The sequence below is a fragment of the Notolepis coatsorum genome (genome assembly GCF_963971535.1).
Source record: "Notolepis coatsorum genome assembly, chromosome: 14".
Lineage (NCBI taxonomy): Eukaryota > Metazoa > Chordata > Actinopteri > Aulopiformes > Paralepididae > Notolepis > Notolepis coatsorum.
This window is the reverse complement of record NC_140178.1, coordinates 28,068,869-28,095,464: the sequence shown is the minus strand read 5'-3', so window position 1 is coordinate 28,095,464 and position 26,596 is coordinate 28,068,869. Positions and strand designations below refer to the sequence as shown.

Sequence of the window (26,596 nt, the reverse complement as noted above, 5' to 3'; positions counted from 1 at the left end):
CTCTGGTGTTGTGATCGTGGTATTCACTGACCTTTGGGAAGTATTTTGACATGTACATGGGTACCTTGGTCGTGTAGTGTATCTTGTAGACCAGGCCCATTGCAAGTTGTTGTACTCTGTCGTCTACTCTAAGCCATCCTAGGTTGTCAAAGTGGGCAGGGGTGAGGTGGGTTCTAGGAGTAAGGTCAAGCAGTAGTCTGACCAGTTTGTTTTGAGATGTTTGTAATTTTGTACAGTTTCTACGTCAAATGTATATACTCCCTTTTCTTGACTCCTTCTGTATCACAAACAGTACTGTATTTGCAAATCTGGTATGTCATAAATGTATAGATGTAGCAGTACTGACTATCTGTATGTCATGTATGTCATATATGTCTATATGAATTGAAAATGGGGGACCCTGATGGAAAGAAGACAAACGTCTTTCTCAGGTCTGCATCCCCTTAACAATTGTATGTATTGAGCCGTACTGTATTGTACCCATTCTGCAATCTGTTAAATAAAGTTTTCATTCATTCATTCAACTGCATCACGCAGTTATATCTTCTGTCCACTGGATGTCGATCTTTCTCCGTTACAGGCGAACAATATTCAACATACATCCACACAGGACAGGGTTTCATTAAAACGCAGTCCTCGAGAAGTGGTTAGAGTATAATTAACAAAAGTGACGTTCATGATTCGATAGAGCTGGATAGACAGACATACCGCTGTGAAAATCTGGATTTAAACACTGACACATAGTTGGACTGTTAATTAAAAAGCTGACGGGGACAAAAGGGGGAGTGGGAATCCCTGATCAGGGTCGCGTCGCGGGGGCTGAACCGCGCGACACCTCCCCATATGTCTGAAACCAACGCAGTACATAGTGCACAATACATTCTAGTGCACAATACATTATATATTATGTTCACAGTTCACACCACCACACCGGTGAAGCCTATTTTGTTTGTTGACAGTAGGCCTGTGTTCAGTTAACATGATCATCTGAATGATTTTTTTTTTTTTTTTACTGCCTTCCCCTGAAAGATATTCGTATATGAAACACACACACACAAATGTTGCCCCCTGCACAGACAGGACTATAATCATCCATGTGGCAACACGTATTGGCTGATATTTAAGGCCAGATATGAGCCATATATGGTAAGTAAGACAAACACGGACACAGTTTGCACAAATAGATCATCCAAAATAAGAGTTGTGATAGACATGGTCTTGACTCTAGAGCTAGACACACATACTGTAGAATGTTGTTGACTATCACAGTGTAATCACTTGGCTTAGACTCCTAAGTGTTATGGCATAATATAGCACAGCAATGTTCTCAATAAGATCCACTGAGCACACTGTAGCGAATTTCCGCTCCTCAACTAATTGTCCAATTTAGTGAGTAAAGGTCACCGAGCTGCTCAACTAACCATTTCATCAATAATAAGCAGATGCAAAGATGAAGCAAAAAGGCCAAGCTGAATAATTCTCCCGGCATACCCTGTATTTATTCACAGCCTTATTTGAAGAAATGTGACATTGAAGGATTGATTGGAAGATTCTCCGGTTAGAATTTTCAACCAAAGAACAAGGCTTGATCTGTGTGTCCAGGTAACATACCCTAAGCGTGTTCTAAACAGGGTTACGGCCCGGGACCAGGGTTGGTTTTTTAACAATGTGCCTCTCCCTCCGCTACGTTATCCAGGCCCACCACGTAGGCCGCGGGAGTGGCTGGTTTGTGCCCGTTGGCCCGCAGGCCTGGCGGCGCCTCTGTGTCGGCAGCAGCAGGCACAGCCGTTAGGTACATGTCCCACATCTGCTCCGGGAGGTCCACCGGGTCCATCAGGTTCTGCTTGACCCTCAGGCTCTTCTCGATGTTCCTCCGCTTGCACTTGAACTCTATGATGGTCTTAGTGTACCGGTTCAGCGCCGTCACCGCAGAACCCATGCAGGTGCCGAAGGAGCCCCATGCTAAGCTATGGAAGGGATGGAGGGGGTTATATAAAACATCATCATCATCATCATCATCATCATCATCATCCCTACACTGTAATCATAGTAATCATAATAATCTTAACTACCACCTCATATCTACCCATATACTCTGTATGATAGCATGTACAACAGTGCTGTATATAGCACATATATACATACATTTATATTTACCGCATATATATCCATATCCGTTTGAATATACCTGAATATAATCCTCCTATATACCTATTTATACTCCAGCATATAACCCATATAACTATGTATGATAGCATGTACAATAATGCTGTATATACTGTATACGTATATATTTATTCTTATCGTATCTATCCACATCTGTCTGTACATACCTGCACATAATCATTTTACATATCTGTAGATACTAAATCTATCTGTACATATCCCCTACAGTACCTACTCTTACTAGTTACGCTGCTGGTCAGTATGACTACTACCATACTGTCTTTATACCTGTATCACTGTATATATTAATATTATAACTGTACACCCAGTAGTACTAATTTATATATTGTATACCCAGTCGAATCACCTGTACATTATTACTATTGTACTTTACTGTTACATTTGCACTCTGGTTGGATGCCAAACTTATTTTCGTTGTACTGTACTTGTGCTGTATAATGACAATACATCTGAATCTAATCTAATCAGCACAATTCTCTCAGATAACCAAGTGCCCATCTATTGACGACACCCATGGAGAAGATGTGCTTACGCATAAGACCAGCTGTAGTCCCAGGTGTTTGGCTTCCAGTCCTCTGGCCCCATGGCCACAGACAGCTGGAATATGGTGGTGAACATCATATGGGCCACCATTCCACAAAGCCCTGCAGAACGACAGCAAATCAATGTTTCAGAACATTGAGTAATTTCCAATTATCCATTATCCAAAGCGACTTGCAAGTTCTGTGCAACAAGTCAGCAGGAAGGGTCTCGGGCAGCTAAGTAGTTAATCTGTTCAAGTTACAGCTATTTAAGAGAGCGTATTTTGAAGTATAATTAGTTATCTTATCATACTGTACATTCATCAATTATTTTGCTGAGATCCTTATGAAGGTAGTTTGTTTAAAGTACAGCAGTACCATGGTAAAATTGGTTTTGACATTAAAAGTTACATTTTCGCTCTACTATATGGTGGCCATCTTGGATTTCTGGGACAAATTGATGTCATAGAGTCAAACTGATGTCAGAATTGGAATCGTCATGGTTGACTTACACAAACAAGTGTATTCATACATGATTCTAGGTGCTCTGGATCAAAAGTAAATTTTTCAAGATGGCGTCAGCAGGTATTTTGGATTTGGCCATCTGACAAAAAATGCCGGGATTTTTCGGAGGGACACGGGGGCTAAATATTTTATAAAAGGTCCATAGAAGTCAAATCAATCATCAAAACATCTTAGCCAGAGAATGGTCACAGAATGTTGGTTCTTGACCCAACTAAAGGGTAAGTGGTATTGTTTGTCAAACAGTGTCGAACTTGAGTGCATACAGCCTGAGTGCTTCAGCGTGAGTGCATAGTAGTATAGACCTATTAGCACAGTTAATAATAGTAAAATACAGTAACAAATAAATGTATTTGTTTATATTTCATATATTCATTGAAGAAGTGTGTTTTTAGTCGACAGCGGAAAATCTGGCAGGTTTTGGCTGTCCTGACTATGGTGGGAAGTTCATTCCACCATAGTGGAGTGAGGACCAAGAATAGCCTGCTTCTCTTTGATGAGCCCCCAGGAGCCTGAATAGGAGTGGGTCTCAGGTCAAACAACATGAAATATTTAAATAAAGTAATTGCCAGTTTGCTGAACCTTCATTATGCTGCCATGTCACATGGATGGGTGTCAAGAGAGCTGCAACCGCTACGGCATTCTAGTAAATGAGAACAAGTCAAAAGACCTCCAAGGAACCCAAACGATTGCTGCTGTGAAATTTCATTATAATTATGTCCGAAAACAGCATGAACCATGTCTCTGCTTCTAGCTGCAAGCTGCTAAACATGAGCCTATAGTGTTGTGACGAGTGTGCTCTGAGAGACGGAGACAGCCAGCCATGAGGTGGCAGAGCTAGAGGCCCGATAGAGCAGAGCTATATCCCTGTGTGTCCTCCTCCTCGAAATACTGGTTCCCGGCCATCTCTCAGCCAACATTCTGACTGTCCACAGCTGCTTTTCATGGGATTAGTGTGTAGCATCAAGGAGGATGGGGTCAGGGGAAGGGAAGGAGGGTAGAGAGGGCTGGGAGGGGGCTACTCTGGGCCCAAAACCGATGCCCCGGCAGCTCCAAGCCGATTAGTCCACAAACCAGCAAATCCTCTGAGGCAGCGAGTAGACACAGGACATACCACAGCTCCTCGTGCCCGGCTGTAGCGCTGTGCCGGCCCGGCTTCTCTACTGTTCTTGGTTCTGATTCTGATTCTGATTCTTGGTTCTGTTTACACAAAAATATCTTATTTCTTTTTTCAATAAGGTAAGAGGTAAGGTAAAATGTATGGAAAATACAGCAGCTTGCTTGATGCACAGCATTCCACATTTTGCACATCCTCTCAAAACACAGTTGGACAGGCCTAGGATTGGTGGAGAAGTATAGTGATATTTTGCAAAACATACTAAGAATGAATCCAGTCATCTAATATGTACTGATTAGCGTCTATATATAAATGCCATCTAATACGCTTAGTGTGTTATTTAAGTTGAGATGCTATGGCCAGCCATGTGACAGGAGCCATGTGACCAGTCATCGCTTTGACTGGTCTATACGCCTGCAGTGGTAAACTGAACTCTAGAAAGAGTACATTTGAAAATTTGAAACCCAGATACACACAGAGCTTGTGTCAAATGCACTCTCTCACTGTGATTAAGGATCGGTTGTCCATCTGGTCTTTTCTCGATGTGACGACTCTAAAGGAACTTTACGTGAACCCACCACCTAATTGTTATCCTACAAGAGAGAACTGTGTGCCAGCTTTTGGCAGGGCGGGGATGTTGACAGCAGCAGCTGGGCCAATCCACGATTCGGGGTACAGTTTTGAGTCTCTGAAGTACAACCAAGATTATGTATTTCATTTTAATTTCATTAAATTTGCTCATTATTATTCTCGTGACAATATTTTAGATTTAACATTTTCAACAATTGAGCTTAAACCTGTTAAAATTATAGATCTTCTGGGGAAAATCCATGCACTGACATACAAATCTGTCAACTCTCTTGTGGATAAATTGGATCACATATGCACACTATTACATATAATTATTAATTATAACACTGTTCTCCTAGTCTCCCAAATGTCTTCTTTAATTTAAAGTTCAGCCAGATTGAAACATTTTGTTTTAGAATAAAACAAGTACAACAAATAATTGTTGCATGGTTGCCAAGGTGGTATATATGTTTCCTTAGAAAATGCATTAAAACGGTGTAGCCGACATTATTTAAAACATATTACTTATATCAGTTATGACACAATCTCTGATAATCATTTAAAGTAATAAAACATGTTCAATGGTCATTTTGAGAGTTTAAATAGAGTTGACATACATTATTTGCAACAGAGTTGACGCATGGAACAGAAGTAACAGAGTTGACATTTTCCTTCATTAAAAAGAAAATGTCCCTTGTACAAAGCCCCAACAGACACAGAAATTAAACAGAGCAATCAAAGTATTATTACAATAACATTATCTACTCCTTCTGTGTAATCACAACATTTGTACAACATAATGATGGAAGGAAGGAAGGAAGGAAGGAAGGAAGGAAGGAAGGAAGGAAGGAAGGAAGGAAGGAAGGAAGGAAGGAAGGAAGGAAGGAAGGAAGGAAAGAAAGAAAGAAAGAAAGAAAGAAAGAAAGAAAGAAAGAAAGAAAGAAAGAAAGAAAGAAAGAAAGAAAGAAAGAAAGAAAGAAAGAAAGAAAGAAAGAAAGAAAGAAAGAAAGAAAGAAAGAAAGAAAGAAAGAAAGAAAGAAAGAAAGAAAGAAGGAAGGAAGGAAGGAGGGAAAAGAGGATGTGACATCACAGAGGGTAGTGTGGGTAGTGATTAGTGAGGGAAATGTAGCCTCCTGGAATCACCCAGCTGTTGCCATTCAAACCAGATGACAAGTCGGTGAAAGGGGAATTACATCAAAGCTTGTAGGAAAAGCATCTGACTCTGTCACAGTTTCCTTCATTTAAAACAATCTACTTTTCAGCAATACGTAGTTGGTTGTATTTGGTCTAAAAGTTACACATTTTGCAGATAAAATGTCACAGATGGTTCACCTAACCAGGACCTCGTTGACATTGTTGTAAACAAAAACGTCCATCAAACATTTTATCTGCAAAATATACTTTCAGATTTTGTTCAACAATGTACCGACAAACTGTTATTGAAGAAAAGTACAGGTGTGTAGAGTAGGATACCTGACAAGGCACCACAGTAGGGTACCTGACAAGGTGGTACAGTAGTAGGGTACCTGACAAGGCACTACAGTAGGGTACCTGACAAGGTGGTACAGTAGTAGGGTACCTGACAAGGCACTACAGTAGGGTACCTGACAAGGTGGTACAGTAGTAGGGTACCTGACAAGGCACTACAGTAGGGTACCTGACAAGGTGGTACAGTAGTAGGGTACCTGACAAGGCGGTGCACATGGCAGCGAAGGCGTTGAGCTTCAGCTTGTTCATCAGACTGAAGCACGGACACTGCTCCAGTGTCATGAGGCCCCCGCCTGTGAACAGCAGGGTGACATATAGAGTCTCAGCCACTATACACAACCAGAGGACCCCTGAAACAGAGAGAGAGAGGGGGCGAGAGAGAGGGGGAGAAAGGGGGAGAGAGGGGTGAGGGAGAGAGACAGAGAGAGAGACAGAGAGAGATAGAGACAAAGAGAGAGAGAGTGAGAGTGGTGAGAGAGAGGGGTGAGAGACATAGAGAGAGAGACAAAGAGAGAGAGACAAAGAGAGAGAGAGAGATACAAAGAAAGAAAGAGTGAGAGGGGTGAGAGAGAGAGAGACAAAGAGAGAGAGTGAGATGGGTGAGATAAAGAGAGAGAGGGGTGAGAGACAGAGAGAGAGAGAGACAAAGAGAGAGACAAAGAGAGAGAGAGAGAGAGAGAGAGAGAGAGAGAGAGAGAGAGAGAGAGAGAGAGAGAGAGAGAGAGAGAGAGAGAGAGAGAGAGAGAGAGAGAGGGGGGGGGGGTCAGAGAGACAGACAGACAAGTTGATGTTTTTATAATACCTTGTCCCTGGTGAATAATCCCACTTCCACAAATGTGCATCAGAAAGCTAAAAAGGAAACGTGTTTTTAGAGAGTCCTCTCAATGCAATCAGTCGCACCACAACCACCTGCTCCTCCAGGGCTTTGTGAAAACATGACGACTGCTGCTGCAGAAATCAAAGCTGCTCGTACAAGACTACACTGTAGAAACAACTTTAATGGTTTCTTTAAGTTCTGGCAAGTCCCTAGTCCATGGTTCTCCTAAAGCTACACATCAATCCACAAGATAGGAATCATATAGATAAATAAAATCTTTACCATTACCAATAACACATACTTATTATTATTATCTACCACACAGTTTCTCACACGCATCTCACACGAGAAAACAGAGATGTCTGTACTGATTTCCAGGCAACTGAAACCTCATCAAGGGATAATGTATGTCACATGTATGATGTATATTTGTATTATTTATTATTATAATATTATTTAAATATATTACATGTGATATATAAACAATATATCACATAATAATGTTATTACATACATTACCAAATATATCAAATCTTTGAGCAAAATGTATTAATGACAAATCCGGGGAGTTAAAAGGCCTGTTGGAGGTTTAAAGGTAAAATATAATGTTGTCAAACAGCGAATGACAACATGGTACAGGGCTTTGTTTACAGTTTTAGTTTTTGCCTGATGTGTAGGGATGGGTACCTTTCACATTTGAACCGATACCGGTACCGTTACCTGTGAATCGATACCGGTACCCAACGGTACCTTTTTTCTGTACTTTAGTCTCAAGAAATGTAATTTCAGTCGTAAAAAAAAAAATCCAAACTTCAAATAACTACAATTTCGACAGTTTTCGGCTTGTCATTGCTCCGACTGCTTTGTTGTTGAATCAAGTCAAATCCTAGGTAAGCATATATTGTGCGTGTGAACGTTGACATGAAAAGAAAAAAGTTAAAAAAAGAAAAAGTAATTTTTTTTTTTTTTTTTCGGTATCTCACTTGATTCGATACTCGGTAGTACCGACGTGTTTCGGTTCGGTACCTCAAAAGTACCGAATTCGGTACCCATCCCTACTGATGTGTGGATTGGATGTCAGTGGGTATAGGGGAGGGGTTACTACTAGGGATGTCCGATATTATCGGCCTACCGATATTGGCATTAAAATGTAATATCGGAAATTATCTGTATCGGTTAATTTTTTATTTTATTTAACCTTTATTTACCCAGGCAAGCAAGTAAGAACAAATTATTATTTTATTTATTGTCAAAAGTATGCATAATGTTGTGTTAATTCCACGACAAGAGATATGTAATGTTAATTACCTGAAATTATTCCGTTTTGGGGGGGGGGGGGGGGGGGGGGGGGGGGAGAAACCCCGCATATATCGGTATCGGTTGATATCGGTATCGGAAATTAAGAGTTGGACAATATCGGTATATCGGATATCGGTAAAAAAGCCAATATCGAACATCCCTAGTTACTACTGCTGACCGTCAGGCTCTACCAAGAGAGGTCTGGAGAAATTCACAGTACAAAAAGTTACTAAACTCAAACTCAAACTCACACTCAAACCAAAACAAAAAAAGTAAACAAAGCGCAATACCAAGTGGAGCTGTTTTTGCCTAGAGGTTTCTGTTTGACGGCATTACAGATTATACCTTTAACCCTTTCACTACCATACTATAGAAGGTTAACCCTGTGTGGTAGTGAAAGGGTAACCTTCTGTAGTGTGATAGTGAAAGGGTTAATCGTCTGTAGTGGTAGTGAAAGGGTTAACCTTCTGTAGTGTGGTAGTGAAAGGGTTAACCATCTGTAGTGTGGTAGTGAAAGGGTTAACCGTCTGTAGTGTGGTAGTGAAAGGTTAACCTTCTGTAGTGTAAGAGTGAAAGGGTTAACCATCTGTAGTGTGGTAGTGAAAGCGTTAATCTTCTGTAGTGTGGTAGTGAAAGGTTAACCATAGTATGACAATACTAATCAATACTAATTGCACATGCCTCCAATAAGGCTCCAATCAACTACCGCCAAACAGCAATACATCACCGTCAAGGCAATAGCCACTGAAAGCATCAGTGAAAGCACACGCAATCAGCCATGAGGAGCAAGGACACTGTAAACTACTTATGAGTCGGTCACAGTCAACCAGCGCCTGCTAACGGGTCTGACCCTTTAGCTCAGCTGGTTAGTGTAAACTACAGTTAACCAGCGCCTGCTAACGGGTCTGACCCTTTAGCTCAGCTGGTTATTGTAAACAGTCAACCAGCGCCTGCTAACGGGTCTGACCCTTTAGCTCAGCTGGTTAGTGTAAACTACAGTTAACCAGCGCCTGCTAACGGGTCTGACCCTTTAGCTCAGCTGGTTAGTGTAAACTACAGTTAACCAGCGCCTGCTAACGGGTCTGACCCTTTAGCTCAGCTGGTTAGTGTAAACAGTCAACCAGCGCTTGCTAACGGGTCTGACCCTTTAGCTCAGCTGGTTAGTGTAAACTACAGTCAACCAGCGCCTGCTAACGGGTCTGACCCTTTAGCTCAGCTGGTTAGTGTAAACTACAGTCAACCAGCGCCTGCTAACGGGTCTGACCCTTCAGCTCAGCTGGTTAGTGTAAACTACAGTTAACCAGCGCCTGCTAACGGGTCTGACCCTTTAGGTCAGCTGGTTAGTGTAAACTACAGTCAACCAGCGCCTGCTAACGGGTCTGACCCTTTAGCTCAGCTGGTTAGTGTAAACTACAGTCAACCAGCGCTTGCTAACGGGTCTGACCCTTTAGCTCAGCTGGTTAGTGTAAACTACAGTAGTCAACCAGCGCCTGCTAACGGGTCTGACCCTTTAGCTCAGCTGGTTAGTGTAAACTACAGTCAACCAGCACCTGCTAACGGGTCTGACCCTTTAGCTCAGCTCGTTAGTGTAAACTACAGTAGTCAACCAGCGCCTGCTAACGGGTCTGACCCTTTAGCTCAGCTGGTTAGTGCGGCCGCCTGTGGATCCCGGGTTCAAATCCACTCAATACCATCATGTTATAAAGACTCAATCAGCCATGAGGAACGAGGATACCATCATCTTATAAAGACTCGATGAAGACTCTGTGAAGTGACCAGTCTCTATTACCCCAAGGGGGTCAGCCCTACTGTATGTTCCCACAGCCCAATGGTCCCACAGCCCTATGTTCCCACAGCCCTATGTTCCCACATTTCTAAGATTTTTCTCAAAATGACACGTAGGCCCTATGTTCCCACAGCCCAATGGTCCCACAGCCCTATGTTCCCACAGCCCTATGTTCCCACATTTCTAAGATTTTTCTCAAAATGACACGTAGGCCCTATGTTCCCACAGCCCAATGGTCCCACAGCCCAATGGTCCCACAGCCCTATATGTTTGGGTGTAATTGGCTACCAAATTAAGAGAAAGGGGGATCAAATCAGATACAAATTTATGAAAAAAGGAAATGTGGGAACATGGTCTATGTGATGTGGTACACCAGGGTTATATTAATGTGCAATGTATTTCATGAGTTCCTCCAGAAAAATACATTATTGACTTAACTATAACTCAATAAAGCATACACCGTGTATATCCTGAGGCACAGTGGTAGCAGGGGGAATGTCTGTTTAATTAAAGTAAATGTAATGTTCTTACCACACACACATACAGAGAGAGAGAGAGAGAGAGAGAGAGAGAGAGAGAGAGAGAGAGAGAGAGAGAGAGAGAGAGAGAGAGAGAGAGAGAGAGAGAGAGAGAGAGAGAGAGAGAGAGAGAGAGAGAGAGAGAGAGAGAGAGAGAGATACTTTGGCTAAGAATCTACTCAAGGCAGGAAACCCTTTTGAGGAATAATTATGTAAAATAAAAGAAATTGAGTTGGAACAATGCTATAGAATGCAGAGTTCAGACCTGCTCCCAGGAATGTAAACGAGGAAACAGTTGAAGAAGAGCCAATGCTGACTGGATTTTTAAACAGGCTTATAATCACACGATACAGTATTTCATATTTCATCATCCCAGCATTTGACCAACCTCGTTGATGTTCAGGTGCAATGTCTGAGAAGTCCCTGCAGACAAACCCTGCAATCAGAAAAAAACATCCACGGAAAAGTTTTATCTTTCTTTAATTATTGTATGCGAAATTGATAATATTATTGAAAGCTTCACCCAAGTAAAATGATCAGCGCATCACATTAATGAAAACATATGAGGCAGCATAGTAAAAAAAAAAAAATGTATAATACCTTGGTCAAACTCTAAACCCATGTGCTACCAGTTGTGAATAACAAGAAAATTACTGGACTGGAGCCCAACAGAGGATGTACCTTTTGAGGAACAAGCTGAACATCTCCCCTCCCACCCTGATTCAATTCAACAGAGCGATCGGTGAAAGAATCAGAACCACCTCCATTACTGTCCGGTTCCCCTCAGACCTCCTCCTGCTCTCAGACCTCCTCCTCCTGCTCTCAGACCTCCTCCTCCTGCTCTCAGACCTCCTCCTCCTGCTCTCAGCCTCCTCCTGCTCTCAGCCTCCTCCTGCTCTCAGACCTCCTGCTCTCAGACCTCCTCCTGCTCTCAGCCTCCTCCTGCTCTCAGACCTCCTCCTCCTGCTCTCAGACCTCCTCCTCCTGCTCTCAGCCTCCTCCTGCTCTCAGACCTCCTCCTCCTGCTCTCAGACCTCCTCCTCCTGCTCTCAGACCTCCTCCTCCTGCTCTCAGCCTCCTCCTGCTCTCAGACCTCCTCCTCCTGCTCTCAGACCTCCTCCTGCTCTCAGACCTCCTCCTCCTGCTCTCAGACCTCCTCCTGCTCTCAGACCTCCTCCTGCTCTCAGCCTCCTCCTGCTCTCAGACCTCAGACCTCCTCCTGCTCTCAGACCTCAGACCTCCTCCTGCTCTCAGACCTCCTCCTGCTCTCAGACCTCCTCCTGCTCTCAGACCTCCTCCTGCTCTCAGACCTCCTCCTCCTGCTCTCAGACCTCCTCCTCCTGCTCTCAGACCTCCTCCTCCTGCTCTCAGACCTCCTGCTCTCAGACCTCCTCCTCCTGCTCTCAGACCTCCTCCTCCTGCTCTCAGACCTCCTCCTCCTGCTCTCAGACCTCAGACCTCCTCCTCCTGCTCTCAGACCTCAGACCTCCTCCTCCTGCTCTCAGCCTCCTCCTGCTCTCAGACCTCCTCCTCCTGCTCTCAGACCTCCTCCTCCTGCTCTCAGACCTCCTCCTCCTGCTCTCAGACCTCCTCCTCCTGCTCTCACCCTCCTCCTGCTCTCAGACCTCCTCCTGCTCTCAGCCTCCTCCTGCTCTCAGACCTCCTCCTGCTCTCAGCCTCCTCCTGCTCTCAGACCACGCTGGCTGCCATCTACCAGTTATACACCCTGGGAGCCAAGAGCAGACCCTCTCACCTCTTAACAAAACTCCGTTCTGGCAGTCGCTTGAAGGCCATACACATCCTCAACCTCCCCCGAGAGCTCCTTCTGCTGTCCGCCGACTCAATAAAGGCTCCTGACTGAACGCCACTAATTCTGTACAGACCTTGATTAAAAACTGGGACATTTATACTGTATGCATATAATTTAAGTGCATTTGTTGTACAGTCGAATGTCTGTAGTGCTGTCTTTGCACAATGTGAGACGTCCTCAGTTGTGTACTCTGTGCGTTGGCCTATTAAAATGTGGATTGCTGTATGTTCCTGTGCTGATAACCAAGTCATATTCGGGCAGAGCCCTACATTGGTGAATAAGGTGAGCCTGAATCTGTGATTAGGGGAAATAACCACAAAATAAGGTTGGTTTCTTACTGAGTTTTAATTAATTAATTTTATCTAGCTTTTTATTTACCCTGTTCATTATGCTTCATGGGCTTCATTTCAGAGTTTAATATCGACTGGATAATTTCAGAACCCCAGAGAGAAATGTTTGTTTCACCTGGCCTGGTTCATACACGTCAATATAGACATCTGTCAGGAATGATTCATGTTAGTCCATGACTGCAGTGCCGCATGTGGAAATCTGGCATTGTACAGAATAATGAGAGATGAAAACAAAGTGCTATGGTGTACAAAAAGGGTAAAGAAAGCAAAATGTGCCTAAACAAAGAAAACATATTGGCCCCACTTAGACCTGTATAGTTTCACCTCCAAACACACACATGCACGCGTGTGCGCACACACACACACACACACACACACACACACACACACACACACACACACACACACACACACACACACACACACACACACACACACACACACACACACACACACACACACACTACACACACACACACACACACACACACACACACACACACACACACACACACACACACACACACACACACACACACACACACACACACACACACACACACACACACACACACACACACACACACACACACACACACACACACACACACACACTGAATTACTCAGCATTACCAGTCTTACCAGAGCAGTATGGGGGTTAAGTGCTTTGTTCAAAGGTTCATACGTCAAACAAACTACAAACTAGCATTACTCAAATCCCCAATTCCACTACATTTTCTTTCATTTCTTTTACAGTTAGTGTATTTGAACCAGCAAGCTTCTCATCACAAGCTGGCATCTCTTGCCTCAAGGCTACCACCGTCCCACATGTTTATTCATGTTTAAGAAAAAGCCTACAAAATACTGAACCAGATGTCTTTATTTCTGTCTATACTAGGGATGTCCGATATTATCGGCCGACCGATATTATCGGCCGATATCGGCAGTAAAATGTGATATCGGAAAATATCGGTATTGGTTTAAAAAAAGAAAAAAACAATAACAATATTTGTTATATATATATCCAGTGAAATTATTAGTTACCTGAAATTATTCAGTTTTTTGGGGGGGGAAACCCTGCATATATTGGTATCGGTTGATATCGGTTGATATCGGTATCGGAAATTAAGAGTTGGACAATATCGGAATATCGGTATCGGTAAAAAAGCCAATATCGAGCATCCCTAGTCTATACCATTATAATCATATATGTCTATCTCATTAGCAGAATCAGCACTTGCTATGTCTAAAGTCTATTTCTGCTCCACTGAGCAGTTCTCCTTCCAGCACGGTCGACTGCTGACAGCAGCGGCAATAATATCAGCATAGCAAATGTCTACTAATACTGTAGCATTTGGGGAATCTGCTGACAAGGGTCATGACTATGACACAATATGTTCATATGTTCATAGGGTCATGACTATGACACAAAACCTTCCCAAAATCCCCCATCCTCCAGTCTGGGTTCAGGGCTAAACATAGCACAGAGACCGCCCTGATCAACGTAACTAATGACCTCCTCATGGCTGCTGATGCTGGCAACATCAACATCCTCATCCTCCTGGACCTTTCAGATGCTTTTGACACCATCTCACACTCAATCCTCCTAGACCGTCTGGAAAGTGTCCTTGGCATCACTGGTACCCCGCTGTCCTGGTTCACATCCTACCTGACCAACAGGTGGCAGTATGTTTCCCTCTGGGGGTCCAGGTCAGCTCCAGCACCTGTTAAACAGGGTGTTTCCCATGCAGGGTTCGGTGCTAGGTCCGCTTATTTTTACAATCTACCTCCTCCCACTCGGTGAGATCATAAGGAAACATGGCCTCCACTTCCACTCCTACACAGACGACACACAGCTTTACCTCCACACCAAACCCTCTGCTCCCCTTCCTCCCCCCTCCCTCACTGCCTGCCTCCAGGACATAAAAACATGGATGACCACCAACTTCCTCCAACTCAACAGCAAGAAGACCGAATTAATAGTTGTAGCTTCCCCAGCCCTCCTGCAAAAGATTGACTGCCTTGTTCTCTCCGTGGATGGCTACTCCATCTGCCCCTCCACGGAGGTAAGGAACCTGGGCATAATACTGGACTCAACCCTCTCATTTCACCCTCAGATCAAGTCTGTCACCAGGTCCGCCTTTTTCCACCTCAGAACCATTTCCCGCCTCCGCTCCTCACTCTCCGACACCTCAGCAGAAACACTCATTCATGCCTTCATCACTTCCCGCCTCGACTACTGTAACGGAATTCTTCTTGGTGCCTCCAAGAAGGTTCTGGATCACTTACAGTACGTCCAAAACTCAGCTGCGAGGGTCCTCATGCGCACCAAACCCTGGCAGCACATCACCCCTACCCTGCAAAAACTCCACTGGCTCCCCATCAACCACTGAGTCCCCTACAAAATCCTCCTCCTCACCTACAAATCCCTGCACGGGTTGGCCCCTTCCTACCTGACCGACCTACTCCACCCCTACACTCCAGCATGAGGGCTCCGCTCCTCCAACTCCAACCTCCTCACCATTCCCTGCACCAGGCGTTCCAGACTGGGAGACCAGGCTTTCTCTGTGGCTGCCCCCAGGCTGTGGAACTCCCTCTCCTCCTCCATCCGAGGCTCTGACACCATCAACCTCTTCAAAACCCACCTAAAAACCCACCTGTTCACACTTGCCTTCGGGCAACACAGCCCTGCTTCCAAGTAGCCCACCCCCTTCCCCCCTGACTATTTTTAAGCTACCGATCCCGTTTCTTTTTAAAAATAAATCTTTTCCTATATTTCTTTTTATATATATATTCATATTTTTACCCCTCCCCTTTATATAACTTCTCTCTCTCTTCTAAAGTGTCCTTGAGTCTGAGAAAGGCGATTCTTTCTATAAATTCAATCTATTATTATTATTATTATTATTATTATTATTATTATTATTATTATTATTATTATTATTATTATTATTATTATTATTATTATTATTATTATTATTATTATTATTATTATTATTATTATTATTATTATTATTATTATTATTATTATTATTATTATTATTATTATTATTATTATAAAATCAAATCCCCATGAAAATATACATAAACTATGACATTAAAACTATGTAGCAATTTGTCATTTCAAACCATTCATATTAAATTGTGATACGGTACACTGTAAAATGCCATAAAAATACAATAAATTACTTTTGATAAAAATATTAACCATAAAGGTTATAATCTGTAAATTTATTTAATAATAAATTCTCTTTTTTTTAAAGGATTATTCCATTGCTTAATTGTCTTGCATGTTAAATTACATTGAATTATATGTAAAAACATCTAAAATAAACAAATGTTTCTGTAAATGAATTGCTTTTCCACTTTTTAGTATTTGCCAACCGTTGCTGTCAGACATTTAAATATTTTTTAATGTAATTTTTTTTACAGTGTAGGCTACAGCTAAACGGCAGATACAAAAGTGAATCTTATTGGCCCTTTGCACAAAGTCCTTCCTCCATCATCACTTCCTGTTATCAAACACATTTGAGTGTCTGCGCGTCGTCTCACCGTTCATGTCGACGGCCTGCTCGCAGGAGAAGAATATGCCCGTGTGGAACTTCCTCATGAGAAACTTATCCTCCCCCGTCTCCCAGATGTACTGGACCAGTCGACTGTCGTTGATGTTGGAGCTGTTGAAGCGGATGCAGAACGCCTGCTTGGCCTTCACCGGCGGCCCCGTGCAGAACGGCTTCACCACCTTGATTGATTGATTGATTGAAAACGTTATTAACAGATCGCAGAATGGGTACACTACAGTACAGCTCAATACACACAATTGTTAAGGGGATGCAGACCAGAGAAAGACTTTCGTCTTGTTTACATCAGGGTCCCCCATTTTCAATTCATCATGACATTTATGACATACACGACATACAGATATACAGATATATATATATATATCATGACATTTATGACATACAAATATACAGTACTGTTTAAGAGACAGAGATCCTAAAATAAAATAAAATATATACATTTGGGGGGGAAGAAACTGTACATTGGAGGGGGTTGGGTGGGGGGGAGTTTGGACATTTACCGGGGCCAGTTTCGAATTGCAGCCTCCCGTAGGTGCTCTTTGAGGGCGGTTTTGAAGGAGGGTAGGGATTCACATTATTTTTCTTTTACATTCTTTTACCTTCCTGTTCCCCTCGCACCAGTAGCTGGTGGTGACGGCAGATAAGGCAAAGGCGAACGCCATGAAGTTGAGGGCGATGGCCAGAGAAGCCCGCTGGCCGCGCTCCAGCCTCATGGTCGAGGCACGGGCGAGATGAAACCAAATGAAAAGGCAACTAATCCTGGCTTTTCGGTATGTAGCCGCCGCGTTTCGCCCTCCCCGCAGATGTATCAAATCTTCATAATCTTGCGCTTGTGGTTCCCTGGGCGAGCGCGCGGTACATCTTGCCACCGGCTGTAAGGATGCGCTACCTTGATTAAAGAATTGACTCTCTCCCTTTCCATTTCAACAGTGGAATGCATGCAACCACAACAACTCTTTTTGATTCATTTGAACTCTCTCTCTCTCCCCCTCTCTCTCTCTCTCTCTCTCTCTCTCTCTCTCTCTCTCTCTCTCTCTCTCACTCTCTCTCTCTCTCTCTCTCTCTCTCGCTCCTCCCCTTCAATATATATTTGACTGTATTATAATTTAATTATACCAGACCTCTCTTTGTCATGTTCAAACCTTCTTTCTGTGAGCATAGTAAAAAGATTACTCCCTGAGCTTAGTTTTTAATCTGGCACAAGGTTCTTACAGTTGGTATTTCCCGCAATCTTTTTTTTTGCATGTTATGTCAAAGCATATCTTTGCGACCATAGACATCAGATAAAATAAATGCTTTACAGTCAGCGAGCTGTGATATAATATAATATGCACGCTCTTGTATGAGGCTGAAAATCAAGCCGTTGTGTGTGTGTGTATGTGTGTATGTGTCAGTGTCACTACCACACTACAGAAGGTTAACCTTTCACTACCACACTACAGAAGGTTAACCTTTCACTACCACACTACAGAAGGTTAACCTTTCACTACCACACTACAGAAGGTTAACCTTTCACTACCACACTACAGAAGGTTAACCTTTCACTACCACACTACAGACGGTTAACCTTTCACTACCACACTATAGAAGGTTAACCTTTCACTACCACACTACAGAAGGTTAACCTTTCACTACCACACTACAGAAGGTTAACCTTTCACTACCACACTACAGAAGGTTAACCTTTCACTACCACACTACAGAAGGTTAACCTTTCACTACCACACTACAGACGGTTAACCTTTCACTACCACACTACAGACGGTTAACCTTTCACTACCACACTACAGAAGGTTAACCTTTCACTACCACACTACAGAAGGTTAACCTTTCACTACCACACTACAGAAGGTTAACCTTTCACTACCACACTACAGAAGGTTAACCTTTCACTACCACACTACAGAAGGTTAACCTTTCACTACACTACAGAAGGTTAACCTTTCACTACCACACTACAGAAGGTTAACCTTTCACTACCACACTACAGAAGGTTAACCTTTCACTACCACACTACAGAAGGTTAACCCTTTAAACGACCACACTACAGAAGGTTAACCCTTTCACTACCACACTACAGAAGGTTAACCCTTTCACTACCACACTACAGAAGGTTAACCTACCACACTACAGCAGGTTAACCTTTCACTATCACACTACACACGGTTAACCATCTGTAGTGTGGTAGTGAAAGAGTTCTGTATCGTTAAGGGGCTTAGCTTGGCATCACCTTCTGCACTATCTCGCGTACGTGCACGCGTATTGAATAAATTCCACAAATGTACCTCTAATACCAGTATTAGTCTGACCACACCCCTCATCAGCTTACCTTCATAAGCAGGTGTGTGGTCACCTGCTCTCCTCCTTCTCGCTTTCACCACAAGGAAAGTGCCTCGGTAGTACCCCACTTGACGTGTTGTTAGTTGAAAAGAGTTGTGACTGGTTTACATTGTGCTTAACCTTTTCTTCTCTCACTTGTTGTATAAGAAAAGGTTTGGGTCATAATGTATTCCGCGGAGAGTAGACCCGCTAGACCTACTCTTCACCACCGGTTCTCCATTCCCGCCTCCGTCGTGCGCCTCGGTGCTGGGCTGTTGCCACTCTCGTGGTTGCCGACCCAGCCCGGGAGACTGCCGGTGGATAGTTTTCCTCACCGACGAGCCGAGGGTTCGGTGCCGTCGCTCCGGCGATGGCCTGATCTCGACTCTGGTTCCTCTGGTTCTGGGGAATCGCCCGTTGATGAACGGGGGATTGTCTTGGAGCCGGAGGATTTGCGACGAAAACTTTTTGCGTCTGCTCGCTCGCGTCGCAAGATGGTGGCGTGCAGACGCGAACGGCCTGGGTTTGGGGAATTGCTGGAGACCAGCGAGGACGCGTCCGACTCTGGATTTCTGATGGAAACTGAAGACTTCATGGAGGAGGCGGACGGGTTCTTGTATGATGGTCCCGTGGAGGGGAGTATCCCTCCTCCGGAGACCCCGGAGGGGGGAGAAATGGCTCCATGGGGCGCCTTGTTCGAGGATGTCGAGGAACCACCTTGGCCTCATCAGCAGGATGCCCTACTGTCAGCCGCATCGGATTGTGGCTCCTTGACCAGTCGCAGCCTGCTGTATGCGAGGGATGCGGGGTCGGTGGAGGAGGGTTCGCAGGGGGAACTGCGGGCCTTGTTTCCCGAGCTCATGGCGGTAGCCGCCACCGCAAACGGTGTGCCGCTGCCGCTGCCATTGCCTGCACCTGTCCCTGATGACCTCATAGGCCATCCCTGGCAGCGTCCCCCAGTGAGAGGGGTGGACGTTGTCTACCCATTTTTCCCATCGATGGGGGCCTATGTTCGTCGGGGTCAGGCGGTGTCCAACATCATGGGACTAACTCCCGCCTACGTACCAGTTACGCGGGTGTCGGGGTTAGTCAAAGGTATGGGGGAGGGCGTACCTCGGCTTGACAATCCGATGGCCGCGCTCCTCTGTCCGGATATGGTGTGGGAACCCCTATGCAAGCCGGTCCTCCAGGGGAAGTCGGCTAGGTGATTGGCTTATTGGGGTGACCAGTCATTCATCGCTGGTACACAGTCGCTGGCTGCGGCATCTAACATCGCCCACCTGGCTAGATTTGTATCGGGGATAATGACGGGCGGCACGGATCTGAACGAGGTAAAATGCGATCAGATCACCCAGGCTGCGGGAGCTGTTCTGCACCTTTCCCAGGTGCTGGACATAGCCATGGGGAAAGTGCGCGCCCTGGCCACCCTGGGCCAGCGTCACCTTTGGCTGGAGCAGGCCCGTGTGCCAGAGAAGAAGAGAGCCCCTCTTCTGACGGCCGCCCTCTCCGACGCTGGCCTGTTCGGGAAGGCCCTGCAATTGATGACCTCAACATGCAGAGAAATGGCAGAGGAGAGATCCGTCCTTCAACCCCATTTTCCGCCTCCCGTCCTTGCCGGTGGGGGCAGAAGGCTTCCGCGACGTCAAGCTGTCTCTGTCGCCGCTACCACTACCTCCACCGCCGCTGCTGGCCCTGCCAAGAGGGCCAGGGGACGAAACGGCGCTTCGGCCACCGCCGGCCCATCCCAGACCGGAGGAGACGGTAGGGAACGTCGTGTCCAGCAGACTGTAACCTATCGTCCCTCCGGGGCTCCCCGGGGTGGCAAGACTCGAGCGGCGCGAGGTGGCAGACGCCGTTAGGAGTGACTTTTTCCCCTTTGTGTCCCCTCCTCTACACCCTTCCCGGCCCCTCTGTGATTTTGTGCCTTACACTTTTTTAATTAATAAAAAAAGTTCCCCGATATAAGGGGGACTGTGTTTGGCCGAACAAACTGTGTGTTTCTTCATACAAATCATATGGTGGGGTTGTGTATATATGAATCTACCCTGTTACGTTGGGGGGTGAGTTGTGTTGTGTTACGGGTTTTAAGCAAGGTCTGCAACTTACACTCGGTAATAGGTTCTATTAGCTTGATGCTCCACATGCAATTAGAACTGGTGTTATTCCATTGCTTTAACTAAGTATATGTGTTTTCACAACGCTGTGTTGTTAGTTGCAGTAATGCTCGTACGCACATTTTTCATGGCCTAGCCATTACTCTCGTTCAGCGTTCTTCCTATGTATGACATAGGCAACGGGTATGGGATTCACGCACAGGCGACTTGTGTTTTGTTGTAAACCCTTTTTTACATTTTGTGGGTAGCAGGCATTGTATTAGCTTATGCTATGCTTTGTTCTACCGGAGGTTTTCAAGATGGCTACGGTTGTTTCTGTGTGTAGGGATAAAAGGTGTGTTTTCGGAGGGGGTGTCGAATAAACCCCTGCTTTTTCCCACTTGATTGGTTTAGAGGATTTGTTGATCTTTTCTGCTGAGCCAGTCGGGGCCAAGCCAGTGCTTGACAGGGGGGGCGGGGGGGGGGGGGAAGGGGTATTCTACCGACTCCTGTTATGACAGGATCCGGTGGGTTTCCCCGCCCGTTGTAGCGTTGTTGCTATGGCGACGCCTTCCATGAGCTGGTGTCTTAAAGATGTCGAGGTTGGGCGCAGGACTTACAGCCTGCTGCGCCCGTTTATGTGTCAAACTTGAGTCTGTTGGTCACGTGTCTCACAGTTGCATATCTTTTTCTTGACCGTGGTCTCATGTGGGAAGGTGTTTTCTGGGGGAGTCTGGTCTTACACTCTGATTAAAAGGAGTGACTGGATTAAAATCATGTGAAAAACAGGGTTTTTACTCCCAGCTGTGCAGTTGGGTCATACGGGTGATGCCTTTTCTTTATTTTATAAAGAGTTGAATGTGTCTTGATGGATATGAAATGAGGGTCCCTGATGGAAACAAGACTAACGTCTTTCTCGGGTCTGCCTCCCCTTATCTTTTTGTATGTATTCCTGTACTGCAGTCTGTTGGGTAAATGTTTTCATTCATTCATTCATGGAGTTGATTGCATCTCGCCCCTCTTGTCGTTCCCTGGGCGTCTTGGGGATTCAATATGGTGGTCTAAACGACCTATTGTTGATGTGGGTATGTCAGAACGCACACATAGTGCTGGCTCAGGATGTGCTTTGGGCCGTTGCTGACTGGCGCGCCTCGTTTGCTTTGGTAAAACAGCGTTTTTATGGAGCAATTGGGATGGTTTTTTTTTTCCTCTTCCGACATCCTGTGTGTTGTCGATGGGTTCCCGTTCATGTCAGGGGATGATGACGGAATGGGTCTGGACATATGGGGAAGGGTCTCACGCCCTAGGGGTGGGCCGCCGGACGCGGTTCATACCGACACGTCTGGGTGGCGCCTTCTTTTTTATGTTGGGATCAAACGCGCATATCTGCCCCTTCTCCTGGGGTTGGCAGGTCGGCGTGATTAGGGCACGGGACTGGTTCTGGTCGCGCTGGTCCAGATCAGTGCACCCGTTGTCCGCTGGGGATGCAGATCTGCTGTTCTGGTACCCTGAGGGACTTGGGGTTTTTTCAGGGGGAAAAATGCTAGGTCGATCCGGGTGTCACAGGGTTGAGCGTTATGGGACCCTTGTTGGGTGCGTTGTATTCTGCACTGTCGTAATGGCTTACGGCCGTGCCGACCTGTACGCGTCCGATCTCGTCGGATCTCGGCCGCTGTACGGGTTGGTCTTGGTTGGTACTTGGTTGGGTGAACTCCTGGGAATGTGCGGGGTGCTGGGGCTGGTCTTCCATATTACGCTCTTCTCTTGCGTTTTGGCGCTGAGGAGCCTGTTGGGTGGGGTTAACCTCCTTTGGGATCCTGTGCTCCCCGTATCACCGGGCCCGGTCCGGGGTGATGCTCGTTGACCTGTAGGCCCGGGATAGCCCTGTTGGGAACCGGAACGCGGGCTGCGGCGGTGCCGCAGGTGTGTTTTGGGGTTCTTTCCTGAGGGGTTATGGGACCAACCATTGCATGGGGTGATGCCTGGGTGGTTGGTTCTCTGGTGTGTTGCTGCAGTGTCAACTCCCGGTTCTCCGGTTGAGGGTGCCCCTGCACGTTCATGACGTCTGCCGATCGTATGGGCTTTTCTGTGGGCAGCTGTCAGGGGTCGAGTGGTCTACGGATCCCACTTCTGACGTGCTGTTTGAAAGTTTGGTTATGCGACAACGCCAGCATACGCCCCTTCCGCCGGGACGGCTGTTCAGCTGTCCTTTCTGGCGCCTGCCTCGTCCGCAGTTTTTCCAGGCTTGGGTTGACAGCCTGTTGCCTGGTCTTTCCCCGGTGCGCTGCCTGCTTCCGTTGGTTACCTCTTGTGTGTTAACCGTGCTGTCTGCCTGTTGCAGGGCTTGTGTTCCAGGCGGTGTGCTGTTGGGGAGGACAGGGCCCGCTCGGCTGAGGGGCCCCTTGTCCGGATACGCTGGCGATGTGGGGGGCGGGGTCACTAGGTGCCCCCCTGGTGGGGTCTTGATGCTGGCATCATGGACTTCTCCGGGCCCCCATTCCAGGGAGCCCGGTCCTTTGGTGGATCTGGGTCTTCCTTCGCGCTCCGCTGCTACGGCCTTGCCACGGGGTTGGGTTTGCTCTTGACCCCGTGATTCTGGGGGCAGTAACGAGGTTGTTCCTCCGTTCGTTCCCGGGTGGCATGCGGGTTGTGCGTGTGTGTAGTCGTGGGGTCAAGCCACGGTCTGCTCACCCTGTGCGTTGAGTTGCTTGAGTGCCTCTTCGCACGGTCGGGTCCGTCGCCTTCCCGTGAAGCCCCTAATAGGGGGGCTACCCGCCATTAGGGGGGGTCGGGGGGGCTCGGCCCTCCCTGTTCTGATGGTTGTGGGGGGCTGTCAGCGGGGTGTATTTGTCAGCCAGCGGCTCCGCTTGGCCTCCCTTGTGCAGAAGGTGATGCCAAGCTAAGCCCCTTAACGATACAGAACGTTAGGTTATGACTATAACCAAGTTCTGTTAGTTAGGGGCGACGCTTGGCATCAGACGGCCGCTGCAGCCCTTGACCTCACCTTGTGGTGAAAGCTTGGGAAGGAGGAGAGCAGGTGACCACACACCTGCTTATGAAGGTAAGCTGATGAGGGGTGTGGTCAGACTAATACTGGTATTAGAGGTACATTTGTGGAATTTATTCAGTACGCGTGCACGTACGCGAGATAGTGCAGAAGGTGATGCCAAGCGTCGCCCCTAACTAACAGAACTTGGTTATAGTCATAACCTAACGTTAACCTTCTATAGTGTGGTGGTGAAAGGGTTAAGAGACAGATCTCAGGCAGAAATATGTATTGTACAACACATACAAAACTACCATGGTAATATTGAGTCATTTAAAAGGGTCATATCATATGCAATTCCTATTATGACCTTATTCTGTTGTGACTCAAGTGGACAGGACATCTACAGGAGCGTCATTCAGTGTTGAGAGTAACAGATGATATGCTGCATTCGTTATGGTCGGACGTTGGAAGTGGGAATTGTGTCGTCTCTGACCCATGTGCGTTCGAGCTACAAAGTCGGAAAAAACGTGGATGCTCACGCTAAACCTTTTTGGCAATTTTTTTTATACAATTTGTCTTGCATGAACTACAACTCACAAAGACAATTTACAACGTGTTGAAATTACGTCAAATGACGCTGAGGCTTGAACTGGGGGTTGAGAAAATCATACCCGAGTTTGCGACAATGGACATGCCGTTTTATTCGATTTTTCGTGTTAGGAAGTCGGAATTTCTGACCTCAGAGTTTATAATCAAATGCAGCATTAATACTCATGAAATTAGTTTTGTCATTCAGTATGTGGATTCATTCAGAAATCTGGGTATAACAAATTAATGAGTTCTCTTCTATCACTAACATTATTGTTTAAGCATTTTTGGTTGAAATTAAATTCTGCGATTTCTTTTACGATTAATTGCGAATATTTTCATGTTGAGCTATAGATTGTGAATGAATACGCACAGAAAGGTACACCATGCTAATGTTCATGCTTTATTTGTTTTAATCGAGACGATTTAGAAATGGGCAATGGGGAAATACATTGCGTTTTCAAGATGGTGGACCGGCCGGAAACAGCAATGTGTTATGGTTTGTAACCGACCCCAATCGCACAACACAAGACAGGTATGAGAGTAAGCCAAGAACAGGGCATTTATTGAATACAAACAAAAAGCGGCACTGTCCCTTTAAGGGAGAACACAAAATACTGGAAACAAGAATTAGGGAAAATTGGCACTGTGCCTTTAAGAGGCGAGCAGGCTAAGGGGCTAAGGCTAAAGGACAGGGCCAGGGCAAAGGACAGGGCAGGAACAGGGGCACTGGAGAGGGGAACAGGGACAGAGGCCCGGGGAGGCGGGCTGGAGACAGGGACAGAGAAAACAGGGTTAAGGCCTTGGACAGGGCGAGGGCCAGAGCTGCTTACAGGGATGGAGTAGGAGCGCGCAGGCTAGACGTCTGGAGTGGAGCGCGCCGGCTCGGGGTCTGGAGTGGGGCGCGTCGGCTTGAAGAGCGCGCCGGCTAAACGTCTGGAGTAGGGCGCATCGGCTTGAAGAGCGCGCCGGCTCGGAGAGCGCGCCGGCTCGGAGAGACGCATCCTCCCGTAGAGAATTAGGAAGCGATGCGCATCTGGAGTGGGAACGCGTCTGGAGTAGGAGCGCGTCTGGAGTAGTAGCGCGTCTGGAGTAGTAGCGCGCCGGCTAGAAGAGCGCGCCGGCTCGGGGGTCTGGAGTGGAGCGCGTCTGGGGTAGGAGCGCGTCTGGAGTAGTAGCGCGCCGGCTAGAAGAGCGCGCCGGCTCGGGGGTCTGGAGTGGAGCGCGTCTGGAGAAGAGCGCGCCGGCTCGGGGGTCTGGAGTGGAGCGCGTCTGGGGTAGGAGCGCGTCTGGAGTAGTAGCGCGCCGGCTAGAAGAGCGCGCCGGCTCGGGGGTCTGGAGTGGAGCGTGTCTGGAGAAGAGCGCGCCGGCTCGGAGAGCGCGCCGGCTCGGAGAGCGCGCCGGCTCGGAGAGACGCATCCTCCCGTAGAGGATTAGGAAGCGATGCGCGTCTGGAGTAGTAGCGCGCCGGCTAGACGTCTGGAGTGGGGCGCGTCGGCTTGAAGAGCGCGCATCCCCCCGTAGGATAGGGAGCGATGTGCGTCTGGAGTAGTAGCGCGCCAGCTAGACGTCTGGAGTGGGGCGCGTCGGCTTGAAGAGCGCGCATCCCCCCGCAGGATAGGGAGCGATGTGCGTCTGGAGTAGTAGCGCGCCGGCTAGACGTCTGGAGTGGGGCGCGTCGGCTTGAAGAGCGCGCATCCCCCCGTAGGATAGGGAGCGATGTGCGTCTGGAGTAGTAGCGCGCCAGCTAGACGTCTGGAGTGGGGCGCGTCGGCTTGAAGAGCGCGCATCCCCCCGCAGGATAGGGAGCGATGTGCGTCTGGAGTAGTAGCGCGCCAGCTAGACGTCTGGAGTGGGGCGCATCGGCTTGAAGAGCGCGCATCCCCCCGTAGAGGATTAGGAAGCGATGCGCGTCTGGAGTAGTAGCGCGCCGGCTAGACGTCTGGAGTGGGGCGCGTCGGCTTGAAGAGCGCGCATCCCCCCGTAGGATAGGGAGCGATGTGCGTCTGGAGTAGTAGCGCGCCAGCTAGACGTCTGGAGT

The 26,596-nt window shown here is 46.7% G+C and overlaps 1 protein-coding gene across 1 annotated transcript; it reads right to left on the bottom strand.

Moving 5' to 3' along the window:
- Positions 1-1,660: 1,660 nt before the first annotated feature.
- On the bottom strand, positions 1,661-17,279 carry LOC311241242 (germ cell-specific gene 1-like protein; the record flags this gene model as incomplete). The annotated part of the gene is made up of 6 exons (XM_084330000.1): positions 1,661-1,967; positions 2,720-2,831; positions 6,603-6,755; positions 11,214-11,261; positions 16,538-16,727; positions 17,166-17,279. The coding sequence occupies 6 exons, from the start codon at positions 17,277-17,279 to the stop codon at positions 1,661-1,663; spliced, it is 924 nt and encodes a 307-aa protein (XP_084186126.1).
- Between the last annotated feature and the right edge of the window lie 9,317 nt (positions 17,280-26,596).